The sequence below is a fragment of the Molossus molossus genome, unplaced genomic scaffold (assembly GCF_014108415.1).
Source record: "Molossus molossus isolate mMolMol1 unplaced genomic scaffold, mMolMol1.p scaffold_m16_p_17, whole genome shotgun sequence".
In the NCBI taxonomy this organism is placed as follows: Eukaryota; Metazoa; Chordata; class Mammalia; order Chiroptera; family Molossidae; genus Molossus; species Molossus molossus.
The window spans coordinates 2,723,002-2,743,209 of NW_023425352.1; the positions used below are offsets into that span (position 1 = coordinate 2,723,002).

The 20,208-nt window shown below is 51.4% G+C and overlaps 1 protein-coding gene across 7 annotated transcripts; it reads right to left on the reverse strand.

The window, feature by feature from the left end:
* Positions 1 to 1,035: 1,035 nt before the first annotated feature.
* On the reverse strand, positions 1,036 to 19,214 carry OAT (ornithine aminotransferase). 7 transcript variants are annotated; one of them, XM_036265327.1, is made up of 11 exons: positions 19,132 to 19,214; positions 12,297 to 12,380; positions 11,579 to 11,806; positions 9,893 to 10,117; positions 9,697 to 9,792; positions 6,738 to 6,865; positions 5,606 to 5,728; positions 4,907 to 5,035; positions 4,062 to 4,175; positions 2,920 to 3,064; positions 1,039 to 1,657 (listed from the first exon to the last, which is right to left on the reverse strand). In XM_036265327.1, the coding sequence occupies exons 3-11, from the start codon at positions 11,775 to 11,777 to the stop codon at positions 1,497 to 1,499; spliced, it is 1,320 nt and encodes a 439-aa protein (XP_036121220.1). In that variant the 5' UTR covers positions 11,778 to 11,806; positions 12,297 to 12,380; positions 19,132 to 19,214; the 3' UTR covers positions 1,039 to 1,496. The 7 variants fall into 7 exon arrangements, with proteins under 7 accessions (XP_036121225.1, XP_036121224.1, XP_036121223.1 ...); XM_036265331.1 differs by lacking the exon at positions 4,907 to 5,035 and having other exon boundaries at positions 1,037 to 1,657; XM_036265330.1 differs by lacking the exon at positions 4,062 to 4,175 and having other exon boundaries at positions 1,037 to 1,657.
* Between the last annotated feature and the right edge of the window lie 994 nt (positions 19,215 to 20,208).

Consider the following 20,208-nt stretch of genomic DNA (forward strand, 5'->3'; position numbering starts at 1 on the left):
CAGGTGTGATTCTCAGTCAAGGGCACGTACCCGGGTTGCAGGTTCTACCCGACCCCAGTCAGGCCTCCTGCGGGAGGCAACCAATCACTGTGTCTTTCTCTCACCGACGTTTCTCTCTCTCCCTCTCTCCCTCTCCCCTTCCCCCCTTCCCCCCTTCCCTTCCATTCTCTCTAAAAATCAATGGAAAAAGTATCCTCAGGTGGATTAACAAAAGAAAATAATCAACCAATAAAGGTATAAGTGGAACAACAAATCAATGTTTCTCTCCCCCCCCCAAAAGGCCTATTTTTTAAGCTTTTTAAACTATTTTTATTGATTTTTAGAGAGAAAAGAAGTATCAGTGTGAGATCCATCGATCAGCTGCCTCCCACACGCCCCTACCGGCAGATCAAGCCGGAAACCTGGGCATGTGCCCTGACCTGGAATCGAACCAGCACCTTTCAGTGCAAGGGACGCCCGATCCACGGAGTCAAACAGGCCGGGACGAAAAAACGAGTTTAATAAATAAATAAAACCTGTGACTTGTTTATTTCTGGAACCTTCCATTTAACGTTTTGGGACACAGTGGGCCATGGGCAACCAACTGCAGCACCGCGGAGGCAGCCGCTGTAGCTCACACGGCAGGGGAGGGCTGCACCCCACGGGACTCTCCAGTTGGTTCCTGAGAGGTCGCCAGAGACTCTGGGACGCTCTCAGAACACACGGAGGCGGCGAGCGCGGAGCCTCTGGAAGACCTCAGGTCAGGCGAGCAGCAACACTGCACCGCTCCGACAGCACGCCGACCCCAAAACGGACAGTTTAAATACAAGCTTTATTTTAAATGTAGAGAAAAACTGAAAATAAAGTATTTTTTACAAATTATACCAACACTGAAAACATAATTTGGGAATGTTGAATATGAATTCTTTTTTTTTTTGGTACGTGCCCCTAGCGGGAACCGAACCTGGGACTCTCTGGTCTGCAGGCCGATATTCCAACTGCTGAACCAAACCGGCCAGGGCTGAATATTAATTCTTAATTCAAAATAACGACACTCATCCTGGTGATGGCTAATATGAAGTTTATTTAAATCCGGTCGTTTATATAAGCTTAATCACTTAATACTTCCTAAAAGTCAACAGTCAAGATTCAGCTTTATACAGTAAAACCAGTCTTCTGTGCAAAACCCATCCAGCCCTTTGAAACAATACATTTACACGAGCAAGGGAATGACAGCCACCTACAGGAACCCCAGCCTCGATCCAAGGCCCACACCGCCAGCGCACCGCCTTAGAGAGCACACACCTCGAGCACCGACGCCGCGATTCCCACAGCACACAGCACACTCATAAATGCCATGCTACCGTGTGCGAACTGAAAAAAATACAGTTTTTACAAAGGTCCTTGGAGACACGGGAGTGGAATGTGCTGCGTCCAGAGCAGAAGGCGCAGAGGCTGACAGGACGTTGCCGGGGGCCAGTCTCCAGCCGGCCCCAGACCCGCGGACAGTGCCCCTCTCAGAAAGACAAGATGGTCTTGTTAATGATCTCCACGGCCTCCCGAACCTCGTCCTCCTTGATCACCAGCGGGGGCGCGAACCTGATGATGTCGCCGTGGGTGGGCTTGGCCAGGAGGCCATTATCTCGCAGTCGCAGACACACCTTCCAAGCATCGTAATCTGAAGGAAAATGATCCAACATGTATGCTGGTCAGACCATGACTCAGCACCGCCGAGTGCGCCCGGGCAGACCATGACTCAGCACCGCCGAGTGCGCCCGGGCAGACCATGACTCAGCACCCCCGAGTGCGCCCGGGCAGGTGCGGCCTGGCCCCGGCTGCCAGCCTGCTTCGCTCTCTTCTTGAAAGGAACTTACCCATCACCCAGGTGCACACCCAGGTTTGAGCAGTATAATCAGACATGGTTTTTGTTAGATTTTCATAAATGAAAAAGAAAAATATTATGTGCCAGGGCGACTGTACTAATTACATGAGGAGTCAATGAAAAAGAATGTGGGTAAGGTCCAGACACTTAGCTGGCATAGAATGGGCGCTGCCCACCACCCAGCGAACACTACGTCCTACACTGCACATGCTTCCTGGCTTGTGGGACGAGACCTGCTGCCTGCTGCCTTCACTCAATGCCGGGCCCCAGCCCACCAATTCAGAACCCCTGGGCTGGGCCAGGCTTGGATTAACTTTTTTTTTTTAATCCTCACCCGAGGATATTTTTCAATTTACCCTCAGGTAGAGACAAAGGGAGAGAGAAACATCGACATGAGAGGGGCACATCGACTGGTTGCCTCCCAGATGATCCCAACCAGGCCCAGGGACGAAGTGCAACCAAGGTACGTGCCCTTGACCCTTTGGTCCGCTGAGCCAGACCAGCCAGGGCTGATTAACTTTTATGAAAGCTCCCAGGTGACTGAGATGCAGCAAGGTGGAGCTCGCTGCTCTGAAGGAAGCATGAGCACAGGAAATCCAGCAAGGAGCCCTCCGTGGTCACAGGGGTTCACCAGGACACCGACGGCCGACCCAGCGCAGCCCGGGCTCTACCGTCATCTTCTCGTTCCTGTCACCACTGTTCCTACCGCGGCCAGGGAGTCCGAGAGGGACAGGGAGAGGGCAGCCAAGGGGAAGCTTTACGGAAAGTACTCTATGTGGCTGCATTAACAGAAAATCAGTTTAAATCTCCAAGTACTGAGTAACTAACAGAGCAGAATAACAAATGTCTTAAAAGAACAAACACCAGTCGAATTATTTAAATCGGTCAGATTATTTAAATGTGCCTTCATGTAGAAAAGACCCATATTTTTATGACTATTAACTAAGTCAGAGGACTCTCAGCCTACAAGACGTGGCCAGTAGGCGGCCAGTCGCCAGTTTCAGAGCGTCTGAGCTCTCCCACTGAGAACACTGCCTTGAAACACTCCCTCCCCATACCTTTCGTTTCTCGGATGACAATAGCGTTGAGCAGCCCTTTTCCCCGGACGGCGGTCACGATGTCCGAGGGCAGCTTCATGAGCTCATTCCTCAGGATGGCGCCCATCCTCTCTGCATTTTCAGCCAGGTTCTCTTCTTCCAAGACCTGCGTTTACAGAGACATCGCACAAATGTTGAGATTGCCTTTTTTCATGTTGTTCTTTGGAGGGAACTGTGGAACAGACGCGAAGGAAGGACGTGACTGGACTTTAACCTTCGTTTCTAGTTTTCCAAGCCTAGAGCAGTTTAACTTCCAATCGAACACACGCTGGCTCGGACAGAGCCTTGCTTTAGACACAGATCCATCATCAGTCTGATTTCACGGCAAAATGAGGATTAAAATTTGTTCAGTGCAACTGATACCACTTCTTATTGGTTGACTAAGTCAAACTATATTTAGTATAAATATAGTTTAAGTTTTTAACTGTAATAGTTTCCCTTATTTTTTTCCCTAAAAAGTCCATTCTTAGAGATTACCTAATTTTATGGCTTTGGTAGGCACCTAAGTAATAAATCTGAAAGTGTTCAAATATACACTTGAAAAACACCATGCGTGCCCGGGCTGGTGTGGCTCAGTGGACTGAGCGTTGTCCCATGAGCGCTGTCCCACTGAGAAGTCCTGGTTTGAGTACTGGTCAGGGCACAAGCCCGGTTTCGGGTTCGATCCCCTGTAGGGGGCGTGCAGTAGGCAGCCGATCAATGTTTCTCTGTCACATTGACGTTTCTATCTCTCTCTCCCTTTCTCTCTCCCTAAAAAAAAAAAAAAAAAATCAATAAAAACATTAACAAATAAATTTAGAAAACCATGATGTGTGCTAAGCCGGAGGCCTGACAAGCCAGGCCTGGTCAGTGACAACTCTAGGGGCCACCCAGCGCCCACAGGACCAAAGCGCCAGGGGCTGCAGATGCCGGATGCCCACAGATCCCCGTCTATTGAGCCAAGATTACATCACTCTGTGAGAGCGCACTGCCCCTAAAATCTTCACTCTGTTCTTCGTGTCCTGCGATACTTGGCCACCTTGTTACATTTCTCCTTATACCAATGGGCTCAAATGTAAGTCACTGCAACACGACCTCAAGAAACGAGCAGTGTCCGTCTTTACCTCGAGGGCTGCGATGGCCACACGGCAGCCTAGAGGGTTGCCCCCGTACGTGGACCCGTGCTCCCCGGGTTTAATGGTCAGCATGATGTCGTCATCACACAACACTGCAGACACCTGAAAGAGAGAATCCAGTGCCACCCAAACCGTTTCTCAGACCAACTCTTCTGATTCCTAGGCCCCCGGAACACAGGTATTTGCGAAGCTGACAGTGAAGCTTCAGCAAACATAGCTGCCCGCCTGCCCTCGTCGCTGCAGTGAAAAGCTGTGGCGTGTCCCAGCCCGGCGTCCCGGCACGGCGCGCACGGCAGCGGCGCAGGACCCGAGCACGATGGAGCTGCGACACAAGCTGCTTCTGCGATAATATAGTTCAGGATTCTCCCTGCTTCCAAGGCGGAAGGAAGGCTCTGCCGCTTAGAGACAATGCTCTGCACTGCCCTTCGGGGCCCTGCAGCCCAGCACGTTGGCTGAGGGCACAGCGCGAGCCGAACCACAAGACACTCGCTCTTCTTCATCGCTGAGTCGGTCGTGGCTTCTAGCGATTAGTAATGTTGTTTCTGAACCACCGAGAAGAGCACAGGGGTCTACAGGAATACTTTTGGGGTAAAATGTTTCCATCCAAAACAAACGCTGAAGCCAGTTCCAAGTCACTCTCAATCCTGCAGTGAAAATGGACTAAGGGGTCACCCTCTGGAACTCTGACACGTTGTCACAGACATTCCAAGGGACCTACACCACCTAAGTACAGCCAAACTAGAAGGAAAGCATTGCTGTCGCAATTGGCCGATGGAAAACTATCTTAGCTCGTGAGTGTTGGGAACAGAAAGAGGGGCTAACATTCTACTTACTGGGTACAAACCCCCTGAAAGCGCCTTCCCCAGAAGGACCAGATCAGGCCTGATGTTTTCATGGTCGACAGCCAGCCACCTCCCAGTTCTGGCCAGTCCTGTCTGTATCTCGTCCGCAATAAACAGAACCTGTGGGGCACAACCAGCAGCATCACCTGTCCGTTTCGCTTCCTGAGGGAAATAGTCATCTTCATTGTCCTCTTCCCCACAAATGGGATTTGTGACAACGTTTTTGTCGGCCGTGGGCCCTCCTGTGTCAGCTTCCCCAGAGGCCAGCCTGCAGGTCCCCCAGGGAGGACTCTGTGGGGTTCTGAACAGAACTCATCTCTGGAAACACATCAGTCAGCTCGTTTGCTCCACAAGCCCTCACGAATGTGCACTGCCTATTGCACATCTGCTGGCCGGAGGGGAGGACAGAGTCTAAGTGCTGGGTCCCGGGACAAAGGTCTGGGAGCAACCAGAGAACAGGCTGCGGGAGGGGAGAAAGGGAGGCAGGGGGCTGCCGCTCCACAGGCCCGGGGCCTGGCCAGGTCCAGGGCCCGGAGAAGCCGCTCTGTGCAAGCTCACCCATAGCAGCCCGAGCAAGTTCTGAGGCTCTCAGGAGGATGTCTCCCCCTAGTGGGAAGGTTAGGTAACCTCTGCATTTATCCCGGCAGCAGGCCCCTGGCAGGTGCAGGAGGTGGGGAAAGGGCGACCCACCTGGTGCTGGCTGCAGAGCTCCCGCACGCCCACCAGGTAGCCTGGGTCCGGAACGATGACGCCCGCTTCCCCCTGAATTGGTTCTACCATGAACCCAGCCACGTTTGGGTCCTGAAGGGCACGCTACAAGAAACAGAGAGAAGTTTTAGCTCAACTTCCTTGCTAACCTCTTTGGAACTCTGAAATCACACAGTACACATATATAGTTTCCTGTTAAGAATAAGTATACAGCCCTGGCCAGTTTGGCTCAGCAGTTAGAGTGTCAGCCTGCGGTCCAGAGAGACCCGGGTTCGGTTCCCGCTAAGGGTGCGTGCCGCGATTACAGTTTGTCCCCGGCCCCGGTTGGTCGTGCAGGTGACAGCCACTCGATATGTCCCTTTCACGTCGATGCTTTTCTCTCTCTCCCTCCCACTCTATCTGAACAAAAAATGGAAAAATGTCCTCGGGTGAGGATAAAAAAAAAAAAAAGATTGAAAAATGTCCTCGGGTGAGGATTTAAAAAAAAAAAAGATAAGTATACAAATAAAATAAGTTTTTGCACTAAATTAGATTCTTTTCTTTTTTTTTTGTACGTGCCCCTAGCAGGAATGAAACCCGGTACTCTCTGGTCCACAGGCTGATTCTCTAACCACTGAGCCAAACTAGCCAGAGTGCACTAAATTATTTCTGACTTCAAAATATAACATTTCTGATCAATTACCAAAAACTCAAATACTCCAGCTTTAAGCTATTTGACCCTATATTTTCCAACATGTAGTAAAATGTACTATAACTACAATGAGAGAAATAGCCTTTTTAAAAGCCACATTAAGTGAACCTTTTTATTTATGAGTCCTCCACTCGTAATTTTAAAAAGCTAACTGAAAACTGAGTGGTTTCATCTAGTAACTAAGCAGCTACCAGCCAAGTTAATACTCATCCAGGATACAAAGTGGCCAGCAGGTGGTCAGCATGAGACCATGGAGCCCGGGTTCCCTGTGCTGGAAACCACCGACCAGCACTGAGGCCAGTCTGAGAGCCTGGCCCAACTCACTCAGGAAGGTTCCATTAGTCACAACCTGTGTAACTCATGCGTTCTCCAACTGTGACTCCCGTGTCCTAGGAGCGAAAGCATGCGATGCTGGCCAAGTACCTCGAGAGCAGGCAGGTCGTTGTAGGGGATGAGTTCGAAGCCTGGCATAAACGGCCCAAAGCCTTCGTAACTGCTGGGGTCTGTGGAACTGGAAATAGCCGACAAAGTTCTGCCCCAGAAGTTTCCGGCTAGAAAGGAGAAACACAGTGATTAATTCAAAAAAACACCCAAACTTAGAAAGCACAGTCCCTCCAAAATACCTTAGAAATTTGAATTTTGAAAAACCAAGGGTTTGCTTTGGAGCTTCTGGTGAGCTTCCACTGGTTACAGCCGGGCCGGCCACCGCACACCGCGGTCCATTGGTTACAGCCGGGCCGGCCACCGCACACCGCGGTCCATTGGTTACAGCCGGGTCGGCCACCGCACACCACGGTCCATTAGTTACAGCCGGGCCGGCCACCGCACACCACGGTCCATTGGTTACAGCCGGGTCGGCCACCGCACACCGCGGTCCATTGGTTACAGCCGGGTCGGCCACCGCACACTGCGGTCCATTGGTTACAGCCGGGTCAGCCACCGCACACGGCGGTCCATTGGTTACAGCCGGGCCGGCCACCGCACACCGCGGTCCATTGGTTACAGCCGGGTCGGCCACCGCACACCCGGCCACCGCACACCACGGTCCATTGGTTACAGCCGGGCCGGCCACCGCACACCGCGGTCCATTGGTTACAGCCGGGTCGGCCACCGCACACCGCGGTCTGCACGGTCTGGACGGCCGCCGAGGCCTGGCCTTCGAATGCCTACCTCGGACCCTCTCTACTGGCCTCCACCGTAATGTGCACCCCAGAGCCAGCGCTGCCTTCCTCTCAGTCCCCCACCCTGACACCTCAGGCATCAACACATCACTGTCTGGAGACAGCAGCCTTCAGAGATTCAGCGTTTTCCTTTCACAACCCACGGCCGCAGGCTGACTGCTCCACGCTGATTTCAGACACCCTCAGGCGCTCTAAACGCTGTCCACTCTGCCTTCGTGCTGTCATCGCTCGTGCTCCAGGACACACACCTGCATTTGCACAGAGCATTTCCTACCCATCCGTTCATTTCACTAAGAGGAGCGATGGAGGACCCTGCCAGGCACCGTCAGAAGGACAACGGTGGCCGTGCCTGGCAGGGTCCCTGCCCTCGGAAGCTTACATTCCAGCAGGGAGAAGCCCGCAGCATAAAGCAAACACAGGAGATCATTCCAACTGGGTTAACATCAAGGAAGGAAGAAACACAACGCAGAATAGAACAGAGACTTGGGGGTTCTCCTACTTTTTAAAATATCTTCCCACCACCCCTGCCAGCAGACTCAACTAACCCTTACTGGATTTGGCTTCATAGCATCCTCAACACTCCTGCTGCAAAGCGCTCCCCTCCGGGGAGCCCCCACTTCCCGCGTCCACGAGCGGCAGCATACTGAGTCTGACCCGCTTGTTCGAGAGAAAAGGCACCAAGCGGACCAAGAGCCTATCTGCCCTCCTCATCTGGCCACGGGGCCTCATCTTCCGCCGCTCACCTGCAGCGCCAAGGACCCCAGCTGGGGACAGCCCTCTGTCTCTGTACCCCGGGACTTACCAGCTTCTTTCAAACGGGGGTGAGAACACCTCTGCACCCTTTGCTAACAGGGAAGAGTGAGAACCACAGAAACGCCGTTTCCCTGGGAAAGACAGCGGCAAGCCCAGGGCAGGTCACAGCCGTGCCACGCCACCCTCCTCAGCAGTCACCTGTCACCCCCAAACACCAACTACAGCCGGTCGTCAGCTGGACCCCGAATTCTCCTGTATCATGGGGCTTGCAGTTTAGCTGTATTTGTTCACAAGGCAGAACATTCAACTATCGCAAGAGTGGATTTTGACCATGTGCAGTGATAGATGTATCCATGCTTTATTTTCAGAATGAAAATCAAAGCTTTAAAAACAGTCAGAATCGCCCTGGCCAGTTTGGCTCAGCGGTTAGAGCGTCGGCCTGCGGTCCCGAGAGACCCGGGTTCGGTTCCCGCTTAGGGCACGTAATTTGGTTGCAGTTTGTCCCCAGCCCTGGTTGGTCATGTGGGTGGCAGCCACTCGATGTGTCCCTTCACGTCGATGTTTCTCTCTCTCTCTCTCTTCCTCTCTCTCCCTCCCGCTCTATCTGTACAAAAAATGGAAAAATATCCTCGGGTGAGGATAATAAAAAAAAACAAAAAAAACAGTCAGAATCTATCAAGTGATCATTATAGCGATACCAAAAATCAGATTAGATTATCAGGATTAACCATTGGCCCCAATCAATATTCAAGTCACCCCTCTCGGCCACTCCCCTAAATAAGCCAGGGCAAGCCCAGCCCTCCTCCCCCGCAACTTCTGAGACCCTGGCACAGCCCGCATCAGATCACGGCCCACACTTCCCACCACACAGGCAATGGCTCCGTGTAACTAACACCCTGACCTCCACCCTAACAACAGGGCTCTGCCACCGGACCATCTACTTAACCAAAAGCTGCTATGAAAATAGTCAGCAGATGAGAATTAAATCATAAAGTCACTCGTTTTAGGGAGAGAGGAGTAGGAAGTTATTTAGGTGAGAAAAACTCCATATATGAACAAATATTTGGAAATAAACCTGAGAAAAGAAAATCTCTAAATTTTTCTTTTTAATCCTCACCCAAGGGTCTATTTTTTTTTTTTTTTTCCATTTATCTTAAGATAGAGTGGGAGGGAGAGAGAGAGAAACATCAATTGGTTGCTTCTTGCCAGGAACCGAACCACAACTGAGGTACATGCCCTTGGCTGGAATCAAACCCACGACTCGCTGGTCTGTGGGTGGACTCTCTAACCGCTGAGCCAAACTGGCCAGGGCAAAGATCCCTACATTTTTATGAAGCATTCAACAACAACTAATAATCCTGTGTGAAACGAACACATTAAAAACATGTCGCCGATTGGAATGGGGAGCGTGCCGTGGGCTGCAGCCAGACCGCCGAGCTCCGCCGCACCTGCAAAGAGGATCTTTGCGCGGTACTTGGGGATGCCCTTCACGGCGTAGCCCCACCTCCGAGCAAGTTTGCAGGCGGTCTCTCCGGCCTCCACTCCTGTCGGGAGAGAAAACGCCTTCGTTTTTAAAAATGCCTTCAATCGTCAGAAAATATTAGAACTATCTGCTTGGCTAATAAAGAAAATGAAGAATTTTACCTGTGTTCATAGGAAGAACCTTGTGGTAACCGAAGAGCTTAGTGATGTACTCTTCGTACTCGCCAAGCACGTTGTTGTAGAAAGCCCTGGACGTCAAGGTCAGCTTGTCCGCCTGGCTTTTCAGGGCGCTCACGATCTTCGGGTGACAGTGCCCCTGGTTGACGGCGCTGTAAGCGCTCAGGAAGTCAAAGTATTTTCTGCCTTCCACATCCCACACGTAGATGCCTGAAATATACCGGGGAAATAATTTTAGGAAAACCACAGAATCCAGATGATATTTTAAAAATAGAAATTTTAGAAAATCACATAAAGTTCAAAAGTTAAGACTATGAGAGCACTGTGGTTAAGGCATGTTTTAGCTCAAACATAAAAAACTCTGATTTATCAAGCATTATATTTTATTTGTCCAGCTTCAAATTAAATTGAACAAGAACAGCATAACGTACATAAAAAGGTTTTACAAACTCTAGAGTGAAACTTTCACTCCTAGAAAACTGCAGTTTGCAATTTAATGTTGGAATTCAAAGGCAGCAGTTACACAGAACTTGAAAAAAATCATGATTAGTTGACAATAACAACCAACAGAATGGGAAAAATATTTCCAAATCATGTATTTATCTTATAAGGATCTAGTATCCAACACTGTCACAACCCAACAAAGACACACAACCCAATTAGAAAATGGGCAACTCTCCGAAGAATGCTATGCATAGGACACGTGCAAAAGACCAACAAGCACATGAGATGGAAGTCAAACCACAGCAAAGGCATTTCACAACCAGTAAGAGGGTTATAGTAAAAAAGGGACAACCAGCCCTGGCCAGTTTGGCTCAGCAATTGGAGCACTGGCCCAAGGACCAGAGCCACAGGTTCGATTCTGGTCAAGGGCACGCATCTCAGTTGAAGTTCAATCCTTGACCCTGGTCGGGGTTATACAGGAGACACCAATAGATGTCTCTCTCACATGAGAGAGAGAGAGAGAGTGTGTGTGTGTGTGTGTCTCTCTCTCTCCCTTTCCCTCCATCCCTACCTCCCACTCTATCTGAAAAAACATCCATGAAAAAATGTCCTTGGGTGAGGATTAAAAAGGACAGGCAGTGGTGGCCAGGGTGCTGAGGAGCTGGGTCCTTGTTTGGCACAGAGTGGACAGTGGCAGAAGAAAGGCGTTATAGTACCGTTGCAACTTCTCTCCCTTTCAGTCTGAAGTTATGCCGAGATAAAAGCTAAAGGTGTGGCTCAGTTGGCTGAGTCATCCACTCCACGGAATGGTTGCAGGTTCGATTCCCAGTCAGGGCACATGCCCAGGTCGCAAGCTTGACCCCTAGTTGGGGTGCATGACCAATGTTTCTCTCTCTCTCTCCCTCTCCCTTCCTCTTGCTCTAAGTCAATTAAAAGTTCTCCTTACGAAACACGCGAGGGAAAAAGTGACAGCAGTGTCACAGCACTTAGGTGTCTTCCATTCCTCCTGGCAGGTCCGCCAGGACAAGGACGGACTAGTCACCTTTGAGTCCCCACAGCGCCTAGTGCAGCAAGCGCCAAGACCCCCAATAAAGGCTGAATGAACCTTACCTGCAACAAAGAAACTAAAGGACTCTGGGAAAATGTATACTGAGAAAATAGAAAAGCCCTTTTTACAAAAGGCTTCAAAGCAAAAAAGGAGGAATTTTGGATTCATTCAAAACATACCTTTCCCTCTCTCCAGGGCGACAGGTAACGGGTGGTAGTTGTGTGCGCCATACTTAGACTCCCGCTCGAAAACATAGTCAGAGGATGGCGGGCCTTGGACCGTTTTCTTCGTCGCAACTGATGTAGCCGAAGCCGCTGTCGAGTGAACGGCCCGACGCAGCACAGCGACGGTCTGGAGACGTGCCAGTTTGGAAAACATCGTGTCCGTCCAGCAGGAGTGCCGCCGACCTGTCCCGAGGAAGGGGAGCAGCAGGGGTAAGGACCTTCCCAGTCACTGTGTCAGCGCGTGAGTATCACTCAGCACTCGCCACCGCCCACAGGAACCGAGAAGACGAGGGAGCCGAGACCCCTGGGAAGCTGGGAGAACACAAGGAGAACAAGGGGAGAATATTTACAGCAAAGCTGGACAAGCAGCCGGTGGACACCCAGTGCGGAGGGCAGGGCTCCGAGAGGAAGTGAGGAAAATAAGAACAAGGCTGGAGGGAGGTTCCACTTGATAGTTTGTAACAAATCAGAGAGAACAGGAACTCGCTGGGGGGCAGGCAAGGCTGACTGGCAGGCAGACAACAGGGTAGGTGCCCAGCCTCGGGTGAGCTGCCAATGAGCAGACGCAGTGCTTGGAGAGCTGGCTCGCTCCCCTGACTTGGCACCCCCGGAACCCAGTGTGTGCAGAGGGAGCGAGTACCACACACAACCAGCACTCGGTTGCTACACTTACCAACGACTCTTTCTTCCCACGGTTCAGATGCAAAGACAGACTGCTAACCCGAGATCCAGGGACTGTCTCAGGGCCCACCGACTCCTGAAATAAAACGCAGAAGTATACGCATGATCGAGGAGGAAGTCTCTAGCTTTCACCACATTTTATCTCAGAGAAGCACGTGTCAACAACAAAACAGTTGTGGAAGAAATACCAGAGCTAGCTGCCCTGCACGGAAGTTCCCGAGACGCTGCTAGGTCTGCAACAGGGACTTTAACTTCATTTCTTGGGCTCTTTGTGCTCTGATCAGTAAGAATTAATGCTTTCTTCGACCAAGTGGACACCTAAGCGCATTAGTGTTTGCCTTCATCACACGAGCAATGAAACGCAGCACTTCCAGGTGGCCCTTCACACCAGAACCCTCCCGACACGAACTGTGCTCACAGGAAACCCTTCGAAGAGCCTGTGCTGAGACGGCAAAGGCATCCGCGCGATTCCGGGGGAAGAAACACTCGCTGGGGAGCGTCTGTGCCCGTGCTCAGTGAGGGTGGTTCCACACCACCTCACGCACAATCACGTGCTGCCATTTAAATAATTACAGTTTGTAATGATATGCAGAGATGGTTAGCGTGTGTCTGAGTGAAGAAAGTAAGATCACATACACAGAACGTTCAAGTCTGCCAAAAATACACGGAAGAACTACTCTGAAAGGCACCAACGAGTTCGCTGGTCATCTTTCCGTTAGTCGGTACTTTCCACTTTCCGATGTGCATCCATTACATTTACAAACAGAAAATTTATTGGAAATGAAACCAAAAGTCTGCCTAGCTTGTCAGATTATGCAACAAAGTTTGGGCAACACACAGAACAAAACAAAGAAAAGAAGAATGCATCTGAGAAGCTTTGAGAAAATGAATAGTGGTCAAACTGAAGTCACTGCCCCCGGGAAGCACAACCTGGATTATAACAGTTAGGTCTAAAAATGTGTCTCTCGAGGGGACATGGTCAGATTCTAAAATGAAAGCTATCCCCTAACACGACTTGCTATCAAGGTCTACAGCTCTGTGACTTCACTAGAACCGGGCAGAGAGGCACATTAAAAAAAAACAGAGGTATTAAAAAATATATGAAAGCTCTCTAGCATCATTTAAGTTCATTAACAAGCTGATACAATAGTCAAGTGAAAGGAATATCGGAAATTATCTAAATTTAACATTCTCCTTTTATACAAGAAGTTATTTGCTCAGCTAACTCAACTGAAATGGGACAAAATATCCATTTATCTGCAGAGTTCAGGCAGTCTTATTAAAGAATAACAACTTCCTGTCAAAACAGTAACTTCAAAGCATCGCTAACACTGCCAGGTGGCTAGGTTGGTCCGAGCATCATCCCACAACCATAAAGGTTTGCGGGCTCAATTTCCAAGTAGGGCACATACGTACGTTGTGAGTTCGATCCCCAGAGTAAACATGTATGGAAGCAACCAATGAATGTTTCTCTCCCACACTGATGGTTCTCTTTTTCTAAAATCAATAAACACATGTCGTTGGGTGAGGGCCTTTAATCACTGATATCCACCCTTAGAGCTTCAGAGACGGCTGTGTGTCTCTGATTCGGCGGGAAGCGCCCTGCCGCTGGGTGCAAGGTGACGTACCCGAGCCCTGCGGGCACTTCTGTCCCCGCCTGCTGGGTTGGGTTCCCGTGCTCGGCGGCATACGAGAGAAACCACCACAGAAGTGAGACTGGTTTAAAAACGGCCAACATCAACCATCCCTCCCAGGAAGGCCCGAGAAACGAGAAAGGCAGAGTGAAAGTCGAGTCCGGAGACCAGGAATTACATTCTAGCTGGGCTCTAAGAGTATCTCTGCAAATACCGCGGTGTGGCTCAGTGTCTGAGTTACTGCCCAGGCACCAAGAGGTCGCCGATCGATCCCGGTCAGAGCACATGCCCTGTCGGGTTGTGGGGCCGATCCCCAGTGGGGGGCACACAGGAGGCAGCCAATGGATGTTCTCTCTCGTGGATGTTTCTCTCTCTCCCTCTCCCTTCCTCTCTCTCTAAAATCAATAAAGAAAAAAAAAATTTTTTTTAAAGAAGTCCTGGCCAGTTTGGCTCAGGAGTTAGTGTCAGGCTGCAGACCAATGAGTTGCGGGTTCGATTCCAATCAAGGGCACATATCTATCTCGGTTGCAGTTCATCCCCAGCCCTGGTTAGGGTCGTGCGGGAGGCAACCAGTCAGTGTGTCTCTCTCACCCCCTCCCACTCTGTGTGAAGATAAATAGAAAAAAAAATGTCCTCAGGCAAGGATCGAAACAAAAAAAAAATTTTTTTAAAGTATCTTTGGCCCTGGCCGAGTTGGCTCAGCGGTTACAGCAACGGCCTCAGCGACGGCCTGTGGACTAGAGAGTCCCGGGTTCAGTTCCCACTAAGGGCACGTACCTCAGTTGCAGTTTGTCCTCGGTCAGAGCTGGGGTCGTGTGGGTGGCAGCCAGTCGATGTGTCTCTCTCACAACAATGTTTCTCTCTCTCTTCCTCCCTCTCTCCCTCCCGCTCTATCTGAAGATGAATGCAAAAATGTCCTTGGGTGAGGATAAAAATAAATAAAATAAAAGTATCTTTGTATGATCTTTCTGAGCTCCAGTTTCCTCATTGGTAAATGAGGTTGAAGCCAGGTCCGAGGATCTAACTGATCAAATGAGATAATGTTAAAGCGACAAACCCAGCACAAATGGCCACTCAATTGAGTCTTTTATTCCTTTAAATTTGTAACAGAATTAGCCAATTTTAGCAATATAAGTTATAAACAGTGCCGTGGTTTGTTTTTGTTTTTTTTCAAACTAGAGATTTTTTTCCTTAAAAAAGAAAAACAGCCCTGGCCAGTTTGGCTCAGTGGTAGAGCGTCGGCCTGTGGTCCAGAGAGACCCGGGTTCGGTTCCCACTAAGGGCATGTACCTCGGTTGCAGTTTGTCCCCGGCCCTGGTTGGGTCATGTGGGTGGCAGCCATTCGATGTGTCCCTTTCACGTCGATGTTTCTCTCTCTCTCCCTCCCTCCCCACCCTATCTGAACAAAAATGGAAAAAATGTCCTCGGGTGAAGATTAAAAAAAAAAAGAAAAACAGTAAAATTTTTCTATTGATTAAAAAATGAGAAACACAGCCCAGCCGTGTGGCTCAGCGGACTGAGCACTGTCCCGGGCACCAAGAGCATGCTGGTTGGATTCCCAGCAGGGCACATGGCAGGCTGCGGGCTCAGCCTCCAGTAGGGGGCATGCAGGAGGCGGCTGATCTATGTTCTCATCAATGATTCTCTTCTCTCGCCCTTCCTCTCTCTCTAAAAAATAAATAAATAAATAATTTTTTTAAAATTAGAAACACAGACGAGAAAATCACCAGCAATTCCTCACTTTGGAGATAACCATTTAGATTTTTTTTTCCTATGCAGAAATACTATACACATTAGCTTTTCTCACCCTCCCCCGCAGAATTTACCACACAAAACCCTCCTGAAGATCCCAGGTAACCTTGCACAAGCTTTGGTCACAGGTCCTAACACTTTGGACACTTGTCTTCATGCCTGTCCCCCTGCGAGAGTCCTACTAGGCTCCCTAAAAGGACAATCACCATGTCTTCAAACGCACTTTGCGTCCCCAGAACCTCGCCTGGTTTGGGCACCCCATGGCATGCCTTGTCTTACAAGGAAGGTCATCCCAAAGTCCACTTAGACTCGGGGCTCCTGGAGGGTCAAGGCAGCAACAGGAGGAGAGGAAGGCCCGAGAGACAAGTCACCATCCGAACCAAGTCGGATCCAGCTCCGCCAGGAAGCCAGCGTTCTCTGAGCCGTCAGAGTAGAGCATCTAATCTCTTCTACGAGTTCACTGCGGCCCTGGCCAGAGTGGCTCAGCTGGCTGGGCGTCCTCGGGTACACCAGGAGGTTGCCGGTGGAGCCCGGAGGGGGGCGTGCAGGAAGCAGCCAGTCAGAGAGAGAGAGAGAGAGAGAGAGGGAGGGAGGGAGGGAGAGAGAGAGAGGGAGAGAGAGAGAGAGAGAGAGAGAGAGAGAGAGAGAGAGGGAGAGAGAGAGAGAGAGGGAAAGAGAGAGAGAGAGAGAGGGAGGGAGGGAGAGAGAGAGAGATCACTTCACTAGATTTAATGACCTTCATAGGTCAAAATCATGTGTACTAAGTGTGAACATTCCAGGCTGTTTTGTATTTAACCACACTCAGGTCCTGGAGGAGAGAAAAAATTGCTATTGACAGCAAAAATTTTAACATCGAATGTTTTTAATAATCCACATAATTAATGAAATCCTTCTTCAAGCTACTATTACTCCCGGCTGTCTAATCCATCCTATTTACATTAAAACATACCTAAGAATTTCCATAAAAGGTTGCATCTTGAAGTTACTTTAGCCTACACTGCAAAATACTATTTTTTAAAATTCACTCCGAGAAAAACCAGTGTAAATCCATTAAAAAAATTCCACTTGAACAAATTTGGTTTTGCTCTATTTGTCAAATATTTACTTTTCTTGAGGTAACCATTCACAACAAACACATTTTTTCAAAAGTTCTGCCAGTAAGTATTTGGGTTTTTTTTATTGCTTTTTTTTATGTAATCTGGCTAAAATTCAACTGAAATGCGTCACTGGCAAGCACCTTAAGCAGTACTGTTGAAAAAGGGCTGGCTCAGCTAAACAACACCCTCCACGCACCGTCAAAAACTGGTCCACTCATCACCAGTTTAAAATGTATAAGATTCCATCCATCCTCACAAACTCAGGCAAGAGCATAAAATATGCACACAAGTAACTGTAATAAGGCAGAGCGTGGGGGAAATACAAATAAGATAGCCTTATTAAGGGAGAAATGCCTTTCAAAGAATTTTTACTATTTAAATATTACTGGAAATTTTGGGGAAAGGATGCAAAATTAATCTCAAACACTGAAAAATTGTAAACCTAAAACAATAAGCCTCTTTATTTAAGTCTTGTTTTTCATCAAAAGATTCTTCTCTCCTACTTGGATCTTTTTCATTGTCAGAAACTAGATTCTCGGAAGAAGGAGCCAGGATATTCTAATGAAGGAAGTCACTCACTCCTTTCAAATGTTTATTTTGAATCCATAAGATAAGTAATTTGGATCCAAGACCAAAAGAACAAGTTTTCACCAGCACCTCCACCCTGCCACCCCCTCCACCGTCACCCCTCCCCGACCCCCACCCGCCTTCCTCTACCTCTCACCCCACCCCCAGGTGGGTAAGTATTTGTGTGTGGACCCATGTACAGAGAGGTCACTGGTTCCACTCCTGGTCAGGGCACATGCCTGAGTTGCAAGACTGATGTTTTTCACATGATGTTTCTCTTTCCCTCTCCCTTCCTCTCGCTCTAAAAACCAATAAAGCCCAGCCCATGTGGCTCAGGGGTTGAGCACTGACCTATGAACCAGGAGGTCCCTGGTTCAATACCCAGTCAGGGCACATGCCTGGGTTGCAGACTCAATCCCCAGTAGGGGGCATGCAGAAGGTGGCCAATGGATGTTTCTCTCTCTCCTTCTCCCTTCCTCTCTCTGCAATTAATACAAACATTTCAAATAATAATCAATAAAAACATTTTTTTAAAAAGAACAGTGTTTGCCAAATTGCTACTCCCTTCTCCACTCCCTGTTTCTTTATTTTTAATATTTTTATTGATTTTTTTAGAGAGAGGAAGGTAGAGAGAAACATCTGTTAGAAACACTGATCGGCTGCCTCCTGCACGCCCCCTACTGGGGATCCAGCCCGCAACGCGGGCACGTGCCCTGACCGGGAATCGAGCCGGGACCTCTCGGTCCAGGGGACGACGCGCCATCCACTGAGCCACACCGGCCAGGCTCATTGATGTTTCTACCTCTCTCTCCCTCTCCCTTCCTCTCTCTCTAAAAATCCATAAAAACATTTAAGAGAGAGAGAATAAGTTTGCCCACAGAAACTCTTCCTCTTACGAACCCCGAAAAACTGGAGAGGAGCCATTTCTTAAACTAAAGCCACTTCATCCCAAAGTCACTCCTTCTGCATCCCCCTAATTTATCACAACGTATCAAATCGATGAAACTGAACCCCAGGAAGGTAAGAGATCTCGTGACAAAGGGAGGCGGCGGCAGGTCACCGAGAACAGGTGTCCCAACGCATTCAACCGGCAGTACTGATGCTCGGCGCTGCTGGGGAAAGACCCCTAATGAAGTCTCCCTGCTGCAAGCCCTGTGGCCCCAGTGCCCGCCACCAGCTGACTGACCTGCACGCCACTTCCTGCCGGTGGGTAAGACCGGCTCGAGCCCGTATTCGTGGTCAAACGACCACGGGAGGGGGAGGGGAGGGCCGAGCAGGCGGGCCACGGGGCCCAGGCAGCTGCCGGGAGGCCTGCAAGGGAGCCCCTGCAGCACAGAAGCCACCGTGGTCCGAGCAGTTCCGTCGTGCCCAGGGGTGCGGCACCCTCCAGGCCGACCCGGGAGCCCAGGGTGCCCGCGGCGCCCAAACGTCTCCTGCCGGGAAAGCCCGGGCGCGCAGGAGGCGCGGGGCCAAGGCGCAGGCACCTCGGGGCGCTCGGGGCCCGGCCGGCTCCGCCCGCCCTGGGAGGCGGAGGTGCCACATCCACAGCCTCGCAGCCTCCTGCCTCCCTCCCTCGCCCGCGGCCCCCGGGCCCGTGACGCCGCCGCCGGCTGCAGAGGCGGAGCCTGCCCGCCGGCCCGCAGAGGCCCAGCGCGCCCCTCAGCCCGCTTCCCCGGGGCCCGGCGCGGAGCCGCCCGCGCCCCTCGGCCTCGCCCGCCGCCGCAGGGGGCGCCCGGGCCCCTCCCGAGCCCCGGACCCGCCGCGCCCGCGCGGATACCTGGCGGCACCTCCGAGACCAGCCGGGGACCAGCGGCTTCCACAGGCTGCAGGGGCCGGCGCGACGCGTCACGGAGCTTAAGATGCGGCTTCCGCTCCGCCCCCGGGCCGCCCTCGCCTCCCATTGGCTGACGTTGGAGGCCGGGCACCAATCGCCGTGGGCCCCTCGCCCCGCCCCCCGTCGGCCCCGCAGGCGCGCGCCGAGGACCCTGCCTGGCACCGCGGGAGCCGCTGCTCGGGTCGCTGCCGGTGCCTGCGCCCGGGCGCCCGCCTGGCCGGTGCCTTTCCCGCGGTCTCTCTGCCCGCCCTTTGCCGATGTGCACACGAGGCCGGAAAGGATGAAACATCGGCCGGACCCTCTCGGGCTCGCGGCGTTCCCTGGGCCCGCGCCGCACCCCGCCCTGCCCCGCGGCTGTGCCCCCGGCCCCGCGCCCCGCGGAGCCTCACCGGGGCGCCGACGTCAGCCCCACCCTGCCGGCTCTGCCCCTCGCCCTTGACCCCGCGGGGCCGCCGCGCCGTGGCGCTCCGGAGTCCACCCCCAGAAGTCAGCGCGGCAGCTCGGACCTCCGCCGCCGCCTGCGCCCCGAACGGCTGCCTGCACCCAGCCAGCTCCCCCGGGCGCCTGCGGCCCGGGTAAAACCCGCGTCGACACGGATAGTCCGGGACCACCTCGTGTTGAGATGGGAAGGGACTTGGACATCTTTTAGTCTACACTATTGTTACATATTGGGTAGCAGGCTGGGAGAGGACACGCGACTTGCCCAGGGTTTTGCAGTCGCAGACAGGGACAGGCTCAAACTCAGCACCCTGTTCCACTGGATGAGTCGGGGCCCCAGCCGGAAGCAGATGGCATGCTCCAGACTGTACATCGGAGGTCTGCTTGTGAAAGAAATCGTTGAAATGTGGACAGGGAAACCACAAGGGCTGGAGAAGTAACCCGGAGCCAGTGCCCCAGAGGGGCCCTGGTCAACTCGAGGCCTACGGAGAGAGGTTTCCAGAACTCACATCTGCCTGGGACACAGTCATGCGCGACCCCACGGGAATGGAGCTGGGGTTACCCATGGGCTGAGCCCATTGG